The 21,582-nt window shown below is 45.6% G+C and overlaps 1 protein-coding gene across 11 annotated transcripts in view; it reads left to right on the forward strand.

The window, feature by feature from the left end:
* The window catches only part of LOC144100920 (BAI1-associated protein 3-like), a 334,037-nt gene that overhangs the window by 225,576 nt on the left and 86,879 nt on the right, over positions 1-21,582 (forward strand). For 10 of the 11 annotated variants that reach the window (XM_077633833.1, XM_077633835.1, XM_077633838.1 and 7 more), the window contains 2 exons: positions 1,300-1,387; positions 19,397-19,480. In XM_077633833.1, the coding sequence (XP_077489959.1) occupies positions 1,300-1,387; positions 19,397-19,480 (172 nt within the window). Of the gene's footprint in view, positions 1-1,299; positions 1,388-10,379; positions 10,582-19,396; positions 19,481-21,582 lie in introns of those variants that run through there. The other variant, XM_077633837.1, reaches the window with a different exon arrangement.

Genomic DNA, 21,582 nt, shown 5'->3' on the forward strand with positions numbered 1-21,582 from the left:
TATATATATATATACACACACTCTGATGAAGACCAGACCCTGATCGAAACGTTAGAATAAAGATTGTTACTTTTTCCTATATATATATATATATATATATATATATATATATATATATATATATATATATATATATATATATATATATATATATATATATATATATATATATATATATATATATATATATATATATATATATATATATATATATATGTACACACTGACGGGGTCCAGATTACTTTCAGTCAGCCAGCTGAAGATGTCAAAACAGCATTAATGTATTAGTACGCACACACATATTTGTTTAATTACGGAACGAAACCTGGATTCACGCTCCTTGTACCGTTGACAGCGATTGAGTACATAAGCTCCTTGTCTCGGTCACTGTTGTGCAATGCGGACGCCGTTGTAATCCACGCCGGTAAACTGGGTCAGAAGCTGCGCATGGCCCATGTGTACATTCGCGTACGTGGGTACTGCGTACAAGTCTGCACGTAAGCTTCGAACCTTTCGGACGTCCGTGCTCTCGGCACTTCTGACTTTCTTTTTCACACTGCGCTCGCGCATCCCCGTTGAAATATTATTGGCTATTTCGCAACGATGCCCGTTCTGCTCAGCTCATGCACCGCGAGCAGTCCGCGAATATTAGCCTTGGATTTTTATGGCGTCTTCGTAGCGAGGTTTCGGTATTTAGTGAGACGACATATGACACTCTCTCTCGATGCTATTACAAAGTGGTGTATTATCGGGGTCACACAAAATAAAGGATTTCTTGCTTACCAGAGCCGAGACATTACGCAACGAGAGCATCAGTTTTGATGCACTGCTCAGACGACGAGATCCGTCTTTAGGGCACTGTGAGGCAAAGGCAAGTCTTCTTGCCGAAAGGGCATCATCCAGCAAAAGCTGCACACCATTGTTTTGGTCACTTGTATCCACCCGTTGATGATAGGCTAAGCTATAGCATTCCATTTGAGCGAGCCAGCGTGAACGTTGTGACGAGGGGGACACGTAAGACTTCGCTGGCTGACAACTTTAATAAAAAAAGAAAAGCGAAGCGAATTATATACATGAGAGGGGGGGAGAGGGTTGTGCGCGTGGTGCAAGGGGGCGGAACGCAAGTAAACCTCGTCCCAACGTTCACGTTGGCCCGCTCAAATGGAATCGCACCAAATAGCCCGGAAGAATGCTATCTTAAGCCATAGCTGTCACAAAAAAAAAAATGCGTGCAGTGATTGGATTAGAAATTACGACAGGCTGACTGTAGCTCTTTTCTTCTCTTCCACTTTTCTGCAGGGTCCAAGATTCGGACGGAGGATTTTTCGAAGACTTCACCGCCCTCTCGTGGAAGCAGGAAAATCGGCGCCTGCAGGCATCCCGAGAGGTGAGTGGTCACGTGATGGGTCGCCTTCTTCCTGCCCATGTTCAGGCTGCGGCCGTATAACGCATGCAGTGTACGCCGCAGTGGCAATGAAAATGTATTCACGAATTCCTATTGGTCGACACTGCCACTCTTAAAGCAAGTTTCGGCAGTATTTAAGATCGTTTCTATAGCCTGACTTTTGCAAGGTCTATCTGGTTGTCGTTTGCTCGTTTGTAGGGATTTCCTTATTTGGAGAGGCAAGCAGAAGCAGCGCATACCTCGCATTTATAAGCTCATTCTGCCAAACTGTTTGAAGGAAACATTGAGAATTTAAGCGCAACCGAGTTGATCAAACTGTCTGTGAGAGTCATCTCATTCAAATATATAGTGCCGCGGGAGTCTTCATAGGTATCTCATAACAATATAAATATATTTTTATACGCACTTTATCACATATTTTGTTGCTCTGAGAACACCGTGAACAAGGCGAGAATGGGGCTAGTTGGTTGTTCACGGTGCAGGAAATCGCGATAAACTAGTTATAGAACGAAATACGTGAGAAATGCGCCCTTTGACTGTTCTTCGGTTTCTCCGTGTATTTTTTCGTGTTTTTTCCCGTAACTAGTTTAGCGCGAATCCCCGAACCGTGAACAATTGTTTCGATTTGCATTATAACTAAAGGAGCTAGCACCGATTGACCTAGTGGGGATATTTTCGCGTACCATTGTGTCAAAAATATGCAGTGCGGTGAGATCCTGCTCGAACATTTCGATATTGCTGGCCTAAACTTAGTGCGCACTGGAAGTACGATTTTCATAATGCTTCCTGTGTCCGCATTGATTAGTCCTGGGCGTCATATAAAATCAGTGGGTTGTATCAAACACTTAAAAAAAAATCCGGTGCTAGTTTCATATGTACAGCGCCATGTAATACGCGGTGGCAGTCGCGCAAACTAATATCATTTGTCCAGTTATTCTCGGCTGTTTGTGACCATTACCGGCACTGACTTCCGGATGTCCATTTTCCTCACATTCTACCCCCCCCCCCCCCATTTACTAGGCCACACAGCGCTATCCTGATTCCAATAAAGGGAACCAATAAATCGACCTCTTTCTTCCTTTCTTCTTTCACTACCTTCTTTATCCCTTCCCTTACGGCGCTGTTCAGGTGCCCGCCGACGTACGTGAGACAATTACTGCGTCATTTCCTTTCCTCAGAAGCATTTTAATTAATTATATAAAACAAATAATTAATTAACCAACTAACCAACCAATAAATCAATCCATCTTCTTTGTTTACTGCTTCATCCTCCTTATCTTAGTTTTTGCAGATATGCGCCAGAAACAGAAGCTGTGAACGACAGGTCATTGGCGCCCTGCATAAGTCGCATTCTCATTATCTGCATCACCATTATTATCCTAACTAGGCCCATTGGAAGAAAAGTGTATCGGCCATTTATCTTTAATTAACACTGTCCTGTGCGAGCTGCGGCCAGTTTATCCCCGAATACTTCTTAATCTCATCCGCCCCCCTAACTTTCTGCCGCCCCCTGCTACGCTTGCCGTCCCTTGGAATCCACTCGGTTGCCCTAAGCGACCTTCGGTTATCTTCTCATTTAACGCCCTTCCCTTACCTATCTCTTCTTTCCCTGATCCAGAACATCGTTACCTCGGTCTCGATTGGCTAACCCACTCGGCTGTCTCTCTACCCGCGCTCAATCTGATGCCTATTTGCCAGCATTGTTTACCGCCTGGCTCGAAGCGTCAGGAGTGCTGAGCGCCGTACCCAACCCCACACGCATTCGGCGGCTGGATCTCCTCTGAGCACCGCGCAGACGTGTGCTTAAGGCGGCGGAGCGCGATCGGCCGCAGACATCCTCTGCACGAACTGGAGGCGCTCTCGGAATCACTTTCGGTCTGGCCGCGCGACAGTTCTCTGGTGGCACGCCACCTGGCCCGAGTCACGACAAGTCGGCGCCTTGTTGGAATCGATTGAAACTTTCCCGATTCGCAGCAAACCGTGTGTGTCAGATTGAGCCGGTACCTCGATTCGCCCATGCACCCCCCCCCCCCCTTCTTCCCTTACATCGCTTCCTCTGCTGCGTTTTGGAAACGCAACCTGGACTAAGGCCAGGCTTGTAATCTTCGACCGCTTGAAGTAGGCTGGGACAGAAGTCTGCTTCCTTTTCAAGTGCAACACAAGGCGCTGGAGGCACTATAAAGTTCGAAGTGATAGCTTCGTCCGAAAGAAAGTAATATCGGATTCCGTTTCTTTTTTTGAGCGGGGGGGGGGGGGGGGGGGGGGGCTTCAATGCCTACTGCTCCTCCATCATATTAATTTGTTTTTGTTTTCTGACTTGAGACGCATCGTTAGCTCACTAAAGAAAGAAAGAAAGAAAGAAGGAGAGAAAGAAAGAACGAAAGAAAGAAAAAGAAAGGAATAGAGAAAGAAAGAACAAACGAAAGAAAGTAAGAAAGAAATAATTAAAAAAAGAAAGAGAAAGAAAGAGAGAGAGAGAGAAAGAGAGAAGGAAAGAAAGGAAGAAAGAAAAAGAAAGGAGAGAAAGGAAGAACGAAAGAAAGAAAGAGAGAGAAAGGAAGAAAGAAAGAAAAGAAAGAAAGAAAGAAAGAAAGGAAGAAAGAAAGAAAGAGAGAGAGAAAGAAAGAAACAACGAAAGAAAGGAAGGAAGAAAGAAAGAGGGAAGGAACGTGCAGCACTACTGAATCCCCAGCTGACTTCGAAGTGTAGCGTTAGCTTCCTGCCACACGTGGCGCTACCCCCGCAGTCTTGAATTTCGCTTCAACCTTCATTTAATTTTTTTCCCGCCAACTGAGTTCTCAGGTAGCGCCGCAAACGGCATTTGCAACACTCTGTCACTCTCCTCTCTTGTGCTTGTTGGCACGAGGTTCGAAGCGTTCACTTCTTCGGTTTATCATTTTTTTTTGTTTACACCGCGTAGAGGCTGCATGTTGTAGATTAGAATACCAGTACCCGTGATGACTTATGATGACATATGGTCGCACGTTCTTTAAATTTAGTGGCGCTCGCTGAGAGTTGCTTGTTTATTCTTGTCGCTTCGCCTGCCTATTTGATGATTATATTTTAAGTCTGCATCTTTGGCTAGGGTTACTAAGATTCGCAATAGGCAGAAAGGTTTATGTGATGATTCACTGTTCTTGCAAGACTGTTTTTTTTTCTTAACGCCAGTCGCGTTAACTGGGAGATAGGTCGAGTTTCTAAAGAATCATAGCGGAAGAAATTCACAAGTCACTGAACAGTGTCAAGTAGAAAGAAAATGGAGGCTCCGAGAGCGCAACGGTTAGCTTTTGCTCAATGTGGAGAAAGGAGCCGGAGCACTTCAGAAACGCCAATTTTGCTCATGACACGGGTGAGTGTACTTCTTTGAAATTGCTTCGCGACCAGACGATACGCCGTTAAACCATCGACTATAAATCTGCGGAAATATTCAATATAGCCAGTTTCATAACTCGTTGTGTTTCCTGTCTGACTTGGAGAACAACATACAGTCGAACCTCGTTATAAAAAAAAAGATTTATAGCCAAACAATAGATATAACGAAGGGATGACGATTCCTCTTGGAAGCTCGTTCAACACGGGCTATAACGAAGCGGCGGTTATAACGAAGTAGTACTCGCTGGACCCTTTCATTTTCGTTATAACGAGGTTCAGCTGTATAACATATCGAGTCTATTTAAAATAGCGTAGGCGCGCTACACATATCGAGAATTAAAAATTCATATGAACTGCATATAACGTTGTGCACATTGTATGGAAATAATGTGGAAAATGTACGGATAGGGTTGAGAAACCATGCGAGAAACAGATGGAAAGTATTCCTATATATGTGTTCATATGATATAGACTCCACATTTCCGTAATCCCATATGAATGGTTCTTGTGGGACATTTCCATGGGGGAGAGGATGGTTGCGTTGCATGAGGAGTAGATTTTATCTCGTTTCATTGGCTCTGGTGACGTAATAGGCGCTACACTATGGCCGAACCGAAAGCTACAGAGTTCAGATGGTGCCCGAGGACAATATTCTCCTCAACAACCTGAGCCATAATCAATATGCGTAACGCGGATTGGGTGCTCTGGGGAATCTGCTGCCATCTGTGACGACCTCGTCTATGCCGGACTGGCAGTGGGCTGTGTATTCGAAGGGGAAAAGGAGGTGGGACCGTCGGAAATCTTTCGTCGCTCCTTATCATCATTCTTATCACTTCATATCGCCCGTAATAATTTCTACTTTTGTATATGCTCTTTACCATCCCGAGGATCGGAAGGGGGCTAAACGGAAAAGGAGGAAAATTCTTCAGCGCCCCCTGTTAAGGGCTTCTTGCGCGGCGATCGCGTGGCTCATACAAGATGGCGTTGTGGGCACGTGGCTAACAGTATCGCTGCGGAGGAACCAGTCCACAGTGGCGCGCGCGCGTCATGAGTGATCTTGTAAAAGTGATCGCGGTACTTGAGTTCCAGTACTGAATTATCTGGTCGCGTAAATAGTCACGCGAATCAAGAGTCATGTGACCAACACTTCTCAGAGGCTCACGTTGTGTAATAAGTGTGGATACAGGAAAATGTTGCATTTTAAATGCCGCGCATTTAAAACCCTCTATCGGTTTACACTGAAGCGGCCGTCACGTTAGGTGAGGCCCTAATTTTTTCCTCTCATCTTAGACGCTCATAATATTTCTCATTCACTTTCCGGCTCACTCAAGGCCTCTCCCTACTCTCCCCTTTTTCTTTCAAAAGGAAATTCAATCTTTTCCCCCTTTTTCCCCGTCCGTCGCGTCGCTAGCAGAAGCAGCTGTCTCGCCAGCCGACGGGCGCGTCACGTTCGTCGGCTTCCGGAAAGCTTTAAGGCGGTAATGCCGAAGTGCAGAGCCCTCCCACGCACAAGATAGGAGGACAGAGCTGTTGTCGAAGCGAGAGGCAGTAATAGAAAGAAGAGAGAAGAAAATAAGAGACACAAAAGAAAAGAAAAAGCAGTCGGAAGACGAAAGAAGACGGAGAATAAAAGGAATCGAAGACCTCCACTTCCACTTCGCGTCGTCTGCTTTCTCTGCGCTTGCACACGGCGGCCGTCTGTACGACATAGGGATGCGAACCAAAGACGGTGCTGGCCGTCTGTTCCTTTTCCTTTATTCATCGCCAACGAAATTTTCTATAAAAGATGAATACAACAGATCGGTGGCGCTATGGGAGCCCTTATTGGTCGATATTCCGGGGCTATTTTAGTTATTTATTTCTTTATGGACGCCAACACCCTCCTCCGGGTGTTCCCTCACCGCTGACAGCAGCAGAGGCAGCCGTCGGGATGTTTTTCGTAGACCTCACGATTTTCGTTTTCCGGCGGTTCGAATGCTTTTTCTGGTGAAAAATAAGCATAGAGTAGGTTTGAGTATAAAGCTTGTCGGTTCTCGGCGCACGTGAACGATAAAGGAATGAAAAGAGGGGGAGCTTTTGATGCTTTGCCAACGCATATACGACTGATGATGCGGAAAGACTTTATAAACACATGTTTTGAGGCCTAGAAAACAGCGCTGTTTGGTAGATCTTTGGCGACTGCTGGCTAGGAACTGGGAGCTACTTCGGCATGTAGGCTTAGCAGGCGTCGATATGCACTCTATGAAGATGACGCAACAAGTAATTACTTATGTACTTGGGCGCGATTGTAAAGCGGAGAAAGGGTAAGTGATGGCCGGCAGAAATAAGTAGCAAGAAGAGAGTCAAGTGCAGAGATAAAACTAAGAAATTTGCCGATATATATGAAGGACGCAGCTGCAAAAACGACAAGCCGTAATAATTCACTAGGAGAGGTCTTTGCACTAGTTGACATTCGAATATGGCGTTGATGACACGATAATGCCAGCACCAACGTTAAGCTTGCCATAACGACAGCCCTACAACAAAGCGGAATATTGACGACAGGGGATACGAAGGACAGTGCTCAGATACGCGAGTATCCAAGGTAGAAAGTTCTCCATGTGCCGGTTATCGCTTGTCCGGTACGTCGTAATCAATAGGAATAAGTCTTCATAAAGTAATAGTTGGGCAAACGTCTGAGAAACTGCGTTTCTTCAAGGAAGGAACAGTGGCGCAATACGACTGCCAGAAGCCGTTCTCAGAATGAAGAGTAATCTGTGGCCATAGCGCGGTCATACGGGAGTGCAGGGACGCTGGGAGAATCAATCAAGCTGTCTCTGCGAGCGAAAGGAGAAACGAGGTGTCTCTTTTGGGAAGAGGTGATAATAAAGTGATGCAGAGCGCGTCTATACAGCGGCGAAGAACACCAGGCGCGGGATAAACGCGTACACGCACGCACACGCTTACCAAGCCGCGGTGGCTCACCGGTTAGAGCGCTCGAATGCTGAGCTCGAGGACTCGGGTTCGGTCCCGGTCTTAGAGGCTGCGTTTGTATGGAGGCGAAACGCAAGGTGCCTGTGTAGTGCGTGGCTTCAGTGCACGTTAAAGAACCCCAGGATTGAATTATACCGTAGTCCTCACTACGGCGTCCCTAATAGCGCATGTCGCTTTGGGACTTTAAACCCCATATACCTTACCATACCATACCATACCATACCATACCATACCATACCATACCATACCATACCATACCATACCATAAACACACCTACCACGCACGCACACACGCACGCACGCACGCGCACGCACGCACGCACGCACGCACACACACACACACACACACACACACACACACACACACACACACACACACACACACACACACACACACACACACACACACACACACACACACACACACACACGAGCGCACGCACGCACGCGCAACGAATATGTATACTCACGCGAACGGTCACACGCGAACGCGCATTTTAGACGCACAAATTAGCGAAACAGCGTACTCAGGAGGGTCTGAAAAATTCCACATTGTATCGCACACTGTACTCCTTTTCCCACCCGTTCTTTCAGGGCGAATGACAGCCGCTGTCGTAATTTTCCTTTACCCGACGCCACCTGGCGGCTTAGACAAGCAGGCGAGGAAGCAAGCTTATAGCAGCTTCGGTGGCTGAGCACTAAGAGGATAGACAGAGGAAGAAAGAGCCGCGCTCTCTCTCGCGTAAAACGCGGTTAAAGCGAGGTCGCCACCGTGACCGCGTGCATCCTTTGGTCCTGTAATTCTCCTTGGCGCAAGACAGACGGGAAGAGAAAGTGGAAGAAAAAAGAAAAGAAGACTCGCAGGAGATTGTCGTCTGTGCGTGGAAAGAACAGCGAGGCGCAATTACCGCGCGGGTCGGCTACCGCCACCAACCACCGCTGTGATGGCTGGCGCTGCCGTCGCTGCTCCTCTTGGCGCTCACCGCGGTCAAGCGGCTGCTGTCCTCGTTGCTGTCGCTGGCTCGCTGTTGTTTGCGGACCTCGTTGCGAGTGCGGGGAACACTTAGGGCGCGCCCCGCTGGGGCGAATTTGGGGCCAGCTAACCCAGGTCCGGGGAATTGGCTTTCTTGCCACGCTTAAGGCGAGCCTCGTCCTTTGTTTTTGTTTGCTCCCATTCATGGGGCTGTCCTTAGAATGACGGCGATTGGTCGGCCGCTCAAGTCGTTTTTCTCTCGATTGCGCGGTGAACGGTAAAGGCCACCGGGCGAGTTGGGTGGATGGTTAAGAGAGGGAGACAGTTTTGTAGATAGCGCCAGGTAGGAACGAAGCAAAAGTTGGGTTTGGCGTTGAAGTGACGTGTGCAAAATAGGATGACAGCGGGGGAAGTACGGATACATACTCGAGTGTTGGCTAGAGTGTTTCTGTCAGTCTAGTTTGCGGGGCGAAACACGAGGTGACGTTTCCCTGCGTAAGACGGCTAGATGCGTCATTCTGTAGCGGAACTCAATTGAAATCGCTCTGAAACGGGTGCGCAGATATTGGAACTGAGGAGCGTTCGGAAGATCAGTTTGATCCCTCCTCCCTCTGTCGCTAGATCAATCAATCAATCAATCAATCAATCAATCAATCAATCAATTGAAGCGCTTCGTGTTTTGTTGGCCATTGTAGTATGACTTCATAAAATACGCGAAAAGGTGTAGCTGGTGCCACTGCCATGGTCCATAGGCTCTTCTAACATAAATTATCTTATAAAAATTCACATTTGCTTGCATAACGAGTGTAAATGCCATCCAACGCATGCCGGCCTATAAAACAAACCGTATTCCTCAAAACTCGTCAATTATTATTTCGTCTTTCCGCCACAAGGCTGCCCTAAATATATGAAAGCCTCCTTCCGCGCGCTTGACAGTCGAAAAGACCGACATGAGGTCGCCCAACTCTCCCGGCATTCTCAGCTGCTCTCCTATGCGGCAAACTCAACTTCCGGTTGGAGTTACTCTCCTTCTGTAGGAGTAAAAAAAAAGCATATCGTCCGTCTGAGCCGTGGCATTCAAAGCAACACTTCCCTAACGGAGCCGAGCAGCACAGCACACACGCTCACTGTTTAATTCCGTTCCCTTTTGTGCTTTCCTCTCTCGGCACACGTGGCATTGCCGATAAGCACAAGTAGTTTCCCCAGCGCGGTTTGCTCACAATCCTAAAGCCGAGCTCGTCGCCCAAGGAAAACGCAGAAGACTCAGCTGCGCAACCGGAAGTGGCGGCGTAGGAGTTCCGTTCTAATGGGATTCACTTATTCCGCCTTCTATAACACACATGCCTCACTCACGCTGCTGGAAACAATTTCAATCTGCGCGATCTGTACAGGGCGGTGTGTTGCACTCCCCGCGGAAACTCGGAAGGCGACGAAGAATGAAGCAACGCAAAGGAAGTGAAGGAGATTGAGGGAATGTGCGAAGAAAACAAAAGAAAGTATAAGGAACGCCCCGTGTTCGTCCCGGAGTTTCACTTCCGGCGGCCGTGAACACGTGTCTTCCCAGACGCTGGCGTCAGGGACCGCCTTTGTCGCCGATATCGGCTGGCAACGCTCTGAGATCAGCGCGGCGCTTCTTCGCTATTATTTGCATCCTTCTTTCTCGTTCAGTTGTTCGCACTGTTCGCTTCGAGCCGGAGCACGGTTGATCGGCGGCCGTGAGATCCGTTGTTGAGGCCGGTGTTCGCATGTCGACATGGGTGGTCGCATGAGGCGACTACGGCGCTACTGTCGTCGACGCTGCCGCTGCTGTTACGACGCGTGCTGCGCCTGCATATCCTGCGTCTATGGCAAGCCCCAAGTAAGACAGAAACGTCGTATTCATCATCATATGCACAATCATCGACCGAGTTTAATACCTCTGCGTAATTCACACTTAAGTTAATACCTCTGGACGCGGGAAATTACTCCCTTATTACAAATTTACTCCACCTTGAGGGCTTCCCGTAAAACATTTCACCAAAACTGTTCCCACTTCGAGTTATTGATCAATTCGCTCTCCCCCTACCGTAAGCTTGCTGTCCCGGTTAGCTCAATTGGCAGAGCGACTGCTCCGGTGAAGCGGTGGTCCCGGGTTCGAACCCCGGACCAGTACGAATTTTTCTTTAACTGCGAAGTTTCTGGGAAAGCTGTATAGCTTTTCTTTGTAGCCGCATGGCTGCGTTTGGCTGGTTGCAAACCCTATTGAAAAATGTGTACAGGTTTGAATAGGTCGACAAATAGGATTATGGCACATTTCGTTTAACATTATAGGATGAAGCTTCCAAAGCGATTCAGCCTTTGAGAGACTCCTTAGTGAGGGCTCCGTATAACTACGATTACCCGTGGTTAATTACCGTGTACTTACATCACACAGTGCATGCAAGTCGTGGGTTCGAATCCGCCCGCTACGGTAGCACTTCGATGGAGGAAAAATGTGAAAGGTCCGTGTACTGTGCGTTGTTAGTGCTCGTTAAGAATCCCAGGTGGTCGAAATTATCCGGAGCCCTCCACTACGGCATCCTTCATATACTGAGCCGCTTTGGGACGTCCATCCTATAAAGCCAAACCAAATGTGCCATAATCCTATTTGCTGACCCATTCAAACCTATATACATTCTTCAGTACGGAATCAATAACCTCTCAGGCCATTAATTAAAGGCCCTATATTGTAGTGACATTCATGTTGTTCATTGTTTTCTCGCCATTTCATTGATCAGCCTCACGTTCGATACCGAAGCCGGTGACTGGCAATACCCGTTTATTTGGCCTTTGGTTACATCCGAATAAACAGCAACCAACGGTAGGAGTGCACTTAGAATGAATCGGGGAAGTCTAATTACATATTTTTAGCGGGGTCTGTTTTTATGACCTGTCACAGCCACGTTGTCACGGAGAATTACGTTGCTCAGTGTCATTCTCCGCAACCTCTGAGTATGTGTTCCTCCTTTGGTAGCCAACCTTGGTAGACTTCTGGCCGTCAGCTCTTCGCTTTATGTCTTCTGCCCACATTATTTCCCAATTTTTAGTTTCATCTAATCTATGTAATGAAGTTGAGTTGCCTCCCCAATTCACGGAACTAGCTTTACGTGAAATATACCGGCTCGGTGAAACTAGTGCGCGCTGTAAAGGTATATCATATGGTTTGGTTTATGGGGTTTAACGTCCCAAAGCGACTCAGGCTATGAGGGATGCCGTAGTGAACGGCTCGGTTCTTTAACGTGCACTGACATCGCACAGTACACGAGCCTCTAGCATTTCTCCTCCATCGAAATTCGACCGTCGAGGCGGGGATCGAACCCGCGTCTTTCGGGTCAGCAGCGGAGCGACATATCCACTGAGCCACCGCGGGGGCTTCTGTTGTATGACATGGTTTTAAACAAGTTCAAGCTGGTCGAAAATGGATATGGACGAAAAAAAAATTATTTTCACATACTGCAGCCCCGGTGGGGCTGTAGCAGGAGTGGAAAATAAGATACAGTGCAAGAACATAAAAAATACAGCAAAAAATTCGATTCAAATTCTGTTGTTTATGGGAAAAAACTATATAGAACACATAGAGGCCTAAGTCCCCGACCCACGTTCGAGGACACATACACGCGACCGCACAGACACAAGACTAAGATAACTGTTGTGTGTGCGCTTATTTGTTCACATTCGTTCTCACGCAGTTTGGACTTTGTACAGGAATCAAGGAACTAGCGCGAAAGTTCTTGCGGCATGCTTTGAGCTTCCAAAATGCGATATCGCAATGTGCATTAAATCGCCCTCGCCTCGAACTCTTGCTGTGTAGGCCTCGCTTCGCGTGCGTTGCATTGAGCTTGAAGCAATTTAGCGACTGTTTTCTTCGCCGGGTCGGTGCTAATAGCTACTGTAGCAGTAGTAAGTGTTTTTTACTAAAATAATAATAAAAAGTAAGGAAAAGATTTTTGCTAGCCCCGGCATCTGCCATCGATACTGAAGCACCTGAGCTGGGGCAGCGGAAGTAAAGGATAGCAGGCAGAATGGAGAAATGGGAGCACTTTCGTACGCGCTGAGACTGGATGCCTTAATTCATGATAATCGAGATATATAAACCGTCATATTCGAACGAACATTCTACTGTCAGAAAGCGAGACGTTCTCTTGGGCCCTCGAACTTCGCAAAGTTCGCTGCACGATTCATTACCAGTCCATTGTTGTCCTGTATTTCCTTTTTTTTTTAATTTATGCGTCGAATATTGTGTAAATTTAAATTTCGGCCACCCGTTACGAGCTCAGCCCTGTGTTCACAGTGCCAGGGTGCCTTGATATTTTTTGGAAAAAGTTTGACATAAGTAATCGAGTTACCTCGTAATTCTGGTGCCAGCTAGTGCAGTTAAGAAGCGATTTTTTAGAGCCACTTAGTCCATCTTCATTTCGGCTCTCATCTTGGAACAATAAAATGAAATAAATTATGTTCACACAGATTTATGAAGAAACCTGAGTAGCTTTGGGACGTTAAGCCCCCATAAACCATAAAACTATTTATGAAGAAAAGAGCTAAACCACAAACTGATAACATTTGCTAATATTTGAAAATCTGCCCGCAGATTTTCTACAGACGTTGACGACATTGTGTTTCTTTCCATAGAGCTGTAGTTAGCGTTATTATGCGGGCTTCTCCTCAGTGCGTATGGCTCTTTCAGCTGGCACTTCGAACGAAAAAGCCGCTGCTTTTGACCTCAACTCTCACTCCGAGGCACTGGGCTGTGCATGTCGCTGCAGATTTAATTTCTGTTTTTTATTTTACTTTGAATATGGCAGTTGTTTGCTTGTTCGTTGTTACGTACATTTGACATTCCCCATGCCTGAGCTTCACGCAAATGTTCCAACTTCAGGGTTTGCTGCTTTTTTTTTGAATGAACGAATGAACTAATAAACAAACGGACGAGCGGACGAACGAGCAAACGAGTGAAAGAAACTTTACTTAAAGTCAAACGGCAATTTCAGCCGAGATGGTGTTACACGTTTCAATGGGTATTCCCTCGTGCGGTCAGCTTCTTTCGGTGAGCTGGTCTTCAGCACTGGGTCTAGCCAGACACTCACTCTCAAGAATCGGGGGGGGGGGGGGGGGGGACGAAGGGAAGGTGGAGAGTTTGCTTGTTTACAGGCAATAGCATAACATGTATTGCAGGCAGGGGTATTCCCGCAGTGTTGACCTCAGGCGCTGCCTACGGAATTGCGGAAGTCTTTTATCCGGTGTATAGGGTTGTGGAGGAGTGTCTGGACTTCTTTGATTTACGCATGAATGAGACCTAACGTCCGGTGAGGCTTTTGTAGACTGCGATGAGGGGGGGGGGGGGGGTGCACATTCGAGGAAGGTTACCTCCAAGCAATAGGCGAACAACCTCATGTGGGTGTCTAGTGTCTAGCGTGTTAAGCGTGCAGCCCTTCTGCACTCTAAAGAAAAAGGTCAATGAATTCACTAAATAACTACTAACCAGCTACTTGTCGCACGAATCACTACCTTCTTAGTAAATGGAGGTGGTAAAAGTAGAATTAAGGAAAGTTACTAATTCAAGAGGCTAGTGAATACCACTCCAGTCGCAAATAAAAAGCTAGTAGTATTGACCAAGAAACTTTTCCCATATGTTGCTAGGTTCTGCGTACGGTGTGCTGGCGTGTATGGCTAAATTTGTGGGGAAAAAAGCTACATGGACAATTTGACCAATTCTCGAACCAGCCAGCGCTACCAGAGTGTGCTGGCCGTAAATCACGCACCTAGGTTTAGGCATATTGTGCGTTACATGCACAAATTATGTGAGGTGATGGCATCAAACAGCCTTACCGGACACACATAAAGGCCCAGAATGCAAGAAATACACAAACCAGTAAGGGTCACACACGCGCGGTACGCACAGTGCGTGCACAGGTAGATCTTTCTCAGTCTTATATACACCGGAAATCTGACTCTCAGTTATGGACTAGTGACTCTTACCTGTTGAACCAAGATAACAGCGTTGATTATGAAGTTGAGATTGTAGAAACAGCTTAGTCTAGCTAACCATACGCTTCTATTGAAGTGTTTAATTTCAAAACCAACTTATTCACACAACTGTGTGCGTCAGTTGAATTCTTTGACTTTATTTTAGGGTTAAAGGAACGGTTACTGATCAGGCAGTAACTAGCGGCCATAGTTAGTAAAAAGGTAGCAAGTGCTACTTTTAGTAACTATATACCTTGAAGAGGGTAGTGAATAGTAAAAAAGTAGTAAAACAAAGTAACTGCTGCACTTACTACATTTTTACTATCTTCTTTTTAAGAGTGTGCGGCCCCAGTATTTATCGCCATCGAATGGCGGCGCGTCGATGGGATAGTTTCGTAATCCACAGACGCCTACACAACTGCCTTTTATGCGGAGCCTGAATAAAAACGCGCTCGGGACGTTAGTTATCCCAAACGTGTTGCCGAGCTTGGTGCTAGGCATTAGAATATGGTGCGCATCCCGTGGTAGACAACGGGAGTTGCGATGGGACGCCTGTTTAGCCGGGCGTTAGACTCGAACAGAAAACAATGATCATGGGATATATGAGGGGCCGCAGACGCTTGCGCGTGGATTGCACACACAGTGGGTAGTCGACGAGTCCCATGGGTTCCAGTTAGAGCTACGGCTGAGCGCCGAAGTTTATGGAATGTCCGTCCCAATCTTGGCGTTCTATTTGGTTACCGTTTCAGTGACGGCTCTTGGTTAGCGTGCACTGTCGGCAGACGCTGTTTGCGATCATCATCATCATCATCATCATCATCATCATCATCATCATCATCAGCCTGACTATACCCACTGCAGGGCAAAGGCCTCTTCCATGTCTCTCCAATTAACCCTATCCTTTGCCAGCTGCGCCCACCTTATGCCGGCAAACTTCGTAATCTCATCCGCCCACCTATAATACGCCCCCTGCTACGCTTGCCTTCTCTTGGAATCGACTCCGTTACCCTTAAGGACCAGCGGTTATCTTGCCTTCGCAGTACATGCCCTTGATTTCGACTAGGATGTCATTAACACGTGTTTGTTCCCTCACCCACTCTGCCCGCTTCCGGTCTCTTAACGTTACACCTATCATTTTCCTTTCCATGGCTCGCTGTGTTGTCCTTAGCTTAAGCTGAACCCTTTTCGTTAGCCTCCACTTTTCTGCCCCGTAGGTGAGTACCGGTAAGATTATGCTGTTGTACACTTTTCTCTTGAGGGATATTGGTAACCTGCTATTCATGATCTGAGAGAACGTGCCATATGCGCTACACCCCATTCTTATCCTTCTAGTTATTTGCCTCTCATGAATCGAATCAGCTTTCACTACCTGCCCTAAGTAGACGAATTCCTTTACTACTTCCAGCACCTCATTGTCAATTGTGAACTGCTGTTTCCTTGCTAGACTGTTGAACATTACTTTGGTTTTCTGCATGTTAATTTTTGGACCCACCGTACTGCTCTGTCTGTAACTCATTGATCATGATTTGCAGTTCATATCCTGAGTGACTCAGCAAGGCAATGTCGTCAGCGAATCGCAGATTGTTTAGGTATTCTCCGTTAACTCTTATCCCCAACTGTTGCCAATTCATGCCTCGGAATACCTCGTGTAAACATGCGGTAAACAGGCATTGGCGATATCGTGTCTCCTTGCCTGACGCCCTTCCTTATTGGAATTTTATTGCTGACTTTATGGAGGACTATGGTAGCTGTAGAGTTCCTAGATAAATCTTCCAGTATTTTGACATAAGGCTCATTTACACCCTAATTCCGCAATGCCTGTATGACTGCTGAGGTTTCCACTGAGCCAAGTGCTTTTTCATAATCAATAAAGGCTATATATAGGGGCTGAATATATTCTGCGCATTTCTCTATCATCTGATTGATAGTGTGAATATGATCTATTGTAGAATATCCTTTACGAAAGCCCGCCTGGTCATTTGGTTGATTAAAGTCTAAGGTTGCCCTACTCTATTACCGATAAACCTTAGTAAACACCTTGCAGGCAACGGGCAGTAAGCTGATCGGTCTGTAATTCTTCGTCTTTGGCGTCTCCTTTGCTATGAATTAAGATTATGCTTGCGTTCTTTCAAGCTTCCGGTATGGTCGAGGTATTGCGTATTCAGGGTGGCCAATTTTTCTAGACTTATACCTTGCGATCAGCTTATACCTTAATCATAGTTGCCTAACCAAAGTTTTTAGCAGCTAAAGCTGTGAGAATATATGAAAGCCTAGAATCAATACGCCACAGCAACAGGAAAGATTGTTGCTGATTTTTTTCACTTAAGCCATTCATGGCGGCACTGTAACGTGCCTGTATATACTTTCATCTTTCTTCTCACCACATCGTAACTTATCAGCAGAGTAGCAGGTCATATATATATATATATATATATATATATATATATATATATATATATATATATATATATATATATATATATATATATATATATATATATATATATATATATCTTTTGCGGACCGCTCTGCCCTTCCACTCAGTGAGCGTCTATATCTATCTATCTAGAATGCGACTTTAGTTTCATACATTTTCATACACTTTCACACTTTCATATTTAATTTCATATATATATATATATATATATATATATATATATATATATATATATATATATATATATATATATATATATATAATATATATATATATATATATAAATATATATATATATATATATATATATATATATATATATATATATATATATATATATATATATATATATATATATATATATATATATATATATATATATATCTTTTGCGGACCTTTCTGCCCTTCCAATCAGTGAGCGTCTATACCTATCTATCTAGAATGCGACGTTAATTTCATACACTTATTGTTCGCACTGAATTAGAGAACTCAGTCTACTGTGTCTTTCGAATATTCGAACACAACAATGTTCGAAACGAATTTTAAATCCAAGAGTGCACTCAGTAGCACTTTTTTTGTTGTTGGCGGGCAAGCCCAGGAGAGGTTTGTAGACATCAACTTGACAACATGGCATATCCCTTTACTGTTCTGTGCGCGTCACAATTTCTTCAGAAAAATTAGGTTTTCATAACATATTAGCACTAACCTGAGCGAACGTGGTACCCACGGGAGCATGTTTTTAACGTCTCAAAAAATTGTGCTCGGCTACTTAAAAGACCGAAACATGCTTCACATTTCACGAGGCGTGTATCAACGGAAGCATTCTGAACCATCAGCTGTCTCATTCGCTTGTTTTACTTCGCACCTCGGCTTGTTGTACGGTGATGTTCGGCTTGTTCGGATGTTCGGCTTGTTGTGTACGGTGATGTGCGGCTTGTTGTACGGTGATCTGTGACGGTGATGTTCGCGGTGAATCGGCGAAATCGTGAACCGTTTCATTTTTTAATGCGAGCCGTTCGTAGAACTTTATCACTCCTTTTTCCGAATATCGAGCATAGAAGCACAAAGACCAAGATTTCGTGCGACCTCAAACAGCCATTTGTAGCCCATTTTCCATTCTTTTTATGTTGAGTGCATAACAACGCCTTTCAGACCTCATATTTATCAAGACTTCTTGTCAACACTTAGGATTGCCATGCTCAGGCGGTATTATATAAATTGGTCTGTTCAACCCACTAAGGCGTTTCGCCCGTTTTGCCCGTTAGTCTTGAAACCATGTGCTGAGGTGTACGGCTCGTGTTCCCCATACCTGTAACGTGCTATCAGAGCTCTATACATGGATAACCCAACCACGCCCCTGGTATTCTCGAAATTCAGCTTTGAAGGCACTTTTCAAGTTCTTGAAGGACTCAGGACTGAGTGCGAGATTGTGCACTATCCGTGTGTGCCCTGTGTACCCTTCAAGTAACGGCCAACGGGCATGTGGAAAAGTGATCATCTCCCCTTTCTATCTCTCCCTCCGTTCCCCTTCCCACGTGTAGGGTAACATACCGGGCACTGCATGGTTAACCTGCCTGCCTTTCTGTCTTTCTCTCTCTCTCTCAATCACTTCGTCCCGGTTTTCGGAGGCTCAGACATCGAACGCGCCATGTCACCGCTACGTGAGCCCCGGCCAGATCTCCAGTACAAACCGCTTACTTTTGACAAGAACTGTAGATATAGCGACACACCTTGAAGCGCGTTGCTAAGCCCATTAATCTTCGTTAAATGCCGTTCAGCGCGCGTGCACGCCGGGTGCGGGAAAGCAATGCCTTTTTCCGAAAGGAACCGTCGGTATATATATATATATATATATATATATATATATATATATATATATATATATATATATATATATATATATATATATATATATATATATATATATATATATATATATATATATATATATATATATATATATATATATATATATATATATATATATATATATATATATATATATATATATATATATATATATATATATATATATATATATATACTACACTCGGCCTCCGTTTCGGCGGTGGTGACTACGACGAAATCAGCGAGAGGCAAAGTCATTGCCCGCGCCAGACATTTGCGACAGGTATACGAGTAAGGGGAGACGGATGGTCATTTCTTCTTCTCCCCCCGCTAGCGTTCCCTTTTTCTTTCCTTTCTTTGTTTTCCGTTTTATCTCCTCTGATCTCTTCTTTCTCTCTTCTCGCAGGATGACGCCGACAAAGAAAAGCCCATACCGACAGAGACCGAGCTGGGCATCGCTCACCAGGAGTACCAAATCAACAAAAAAGAGGTGAGCTGTACAACGACTGAGAGACGGACTACTGGGGGAGGGGGAGGGGGGAGGGGGCAGTAGAGTACGGACCGAAAAAGACAAAAGGGAAGCACAGCGGTGGTCGCATTAGTAACGCTGGGCATGTTCCCGCCAGCTCGGCCGTGCGAGGTTGTTTGGCCCAAAACGAAATGCGCCTGTCTCGTTCGTTCGGTCTACGCTAATTCCGTGCAGTGCGGCCAAAGTTCCGTTTCTTCACTGTCTTAGTACGGCTGAGGCTTAATCTGCGCAATTAAATTCTGTTTTAAGAGTAGAATTGTGCAAAATATTGACTTTTTTTCTGCACTCGCAGTTCCGTGAACAGAAATGGTCTCTTCAACAATTCATGTAGGTTTCCTAATTTCCGCGTTCTTATATTGGGCTCAAGCGCGTTCAGATGGTTTAATTATAGACTGCACGGGGCTGTCGCGAGCCACAGCGATTTTTACATATTTTTATTATACCCGTAACGTTCTTTTCGAGCATTTTATCCCGAGATGGCCTTACGCCAGAAAACGCATCTGGATCATCACCTGTTTTTGATATTAGATTATTAGTGTGCTCCTTATTGTTCGATCAGGAAAGCTAGATTATTCCAGATTTATAAAGCCGGAGTCTGTTTAAATGAACTCATGGTAAACTCAGTTTGAGTCCTGAAACTACATTTAGGAAATACAAATTGGCAGAGGTTTAGCATAGGTAAACATGGTATTAAGCGAAAGCTTCACAGCAATAGTTACGTGGCGTCATCCACGCAACTGATCACATGACCCCTCCCCCATTTTCTTACACAAGACTTAAAGTTCATACAAAGGCCAAGGGTCATCGTGAAGTCAAAGGTCAAGGTCAAAGGTCATGACCACGTGGTGCGACACCAAAATGGTCCACAAGGTTAGGCTGAAGGGCTTAGGTGTGGTGCTACTTATAGCCATCAATGACCTTTAACTCGCAAATTTAGTGCCACAGGAAACGCGGCTCTACCTAGCCTAGTGCAGGTTTCGCTTCAAAATCCGTGACTAAACAGTTCATCTTAGTTACCAATCGGGAACTAGCAGAAAGCTGAAAACATTTCAAAAACACTCCCGAAGTAAACTTTAAAAGAGAGCTGACGCCTGCTGCTATGGGACACAGCTGAAGCACGTAGCCGCATATGCCTCTCATATGAGGACCTCTAACCAGTGGCCCTGTCCTATCCTACTCGCGTTGTCTGGGGTCAGCCGCCTGCACTTGCTACTTGTCGTGGCAAGCTGAATGCTGTCGATCGCGCACCATGACAGTGGTCTCACCTAAACACGACGATGAACAGGTGATAACTGCAGGCTTAATACCCGCCGCAAGAAGTACGCAAGCGCAATAAGGCAGGATCGGTCTGTTCGTGTTCATTGCGTTTCCATTGTTGCGTGCATGTTCTTTTTAGCTTTGAAAGGAATTTCGGTTTTTGATTACTACAGATACAATACAGGAGGAACATTTTACATATAAATTATTTTGCCCTGTAAGTTGTTCTTTTAGACGAACTAGTCAGCGCCCCGCCCAACCTCACTGGAGTTCTTGAACCGTACTATTTGCGAAGCTTCTAATCGAAAATCGAAACACGGCCATTTTCCGAGGCCGCCTTGTGTAAATTAGCAGATTGCGATGTCTACCAATCAGCTCGCGGTTCACTACTGAAGGCGCGTGGAAAATCCTCTTTTTTGTATGTTTTTAACACTGCTAACCAGTTCGTCCGATTGACTTGAGTGGCGCGGCAGTCGGCTAACTTCCGGGGTTTCAACCAGCCAACAGTGACGGATTTTGATTCACGGGTCCCGTGGGAAGTCTCGCAAGCGGTGTGATCGAAGAGCCCCGATTCCCGCGAGATGTGGCGACAGGGCATTCGCTGCGCAGATATCGATGGTAGCAGCCACCGCGAAAGAACGTATACGCCGTCGGGCCATTTTTATTCTGTTTCGGACACGAAAGCTGTGATCAATCGGCGCCGTCGAGAATGAGGACGTGCGGAGTGGGCAGGCTTTCCTGCAGGTCTTTTATTCACCGAGCGGCACGGGTCAGTAGCTGCATATAAGGGCACGTTGACCGAAGCA

This window comes from Amblyomma americanum, chromosome 8, assembly GCF_052857255.1.
Source record: "Amblyomma americanum isolate KBUSLIRL-KWMA chromosome 8, ASM5285725v1, whole genome shotgun sequence".
Classification (NCBI taxonomy): domain Eukaryota; kingdom Metazoa; phylum Arthropoda; class Arachnida; order Ixodida; family Ixodidae; genus Amblyomma; species Amblyomma americanum.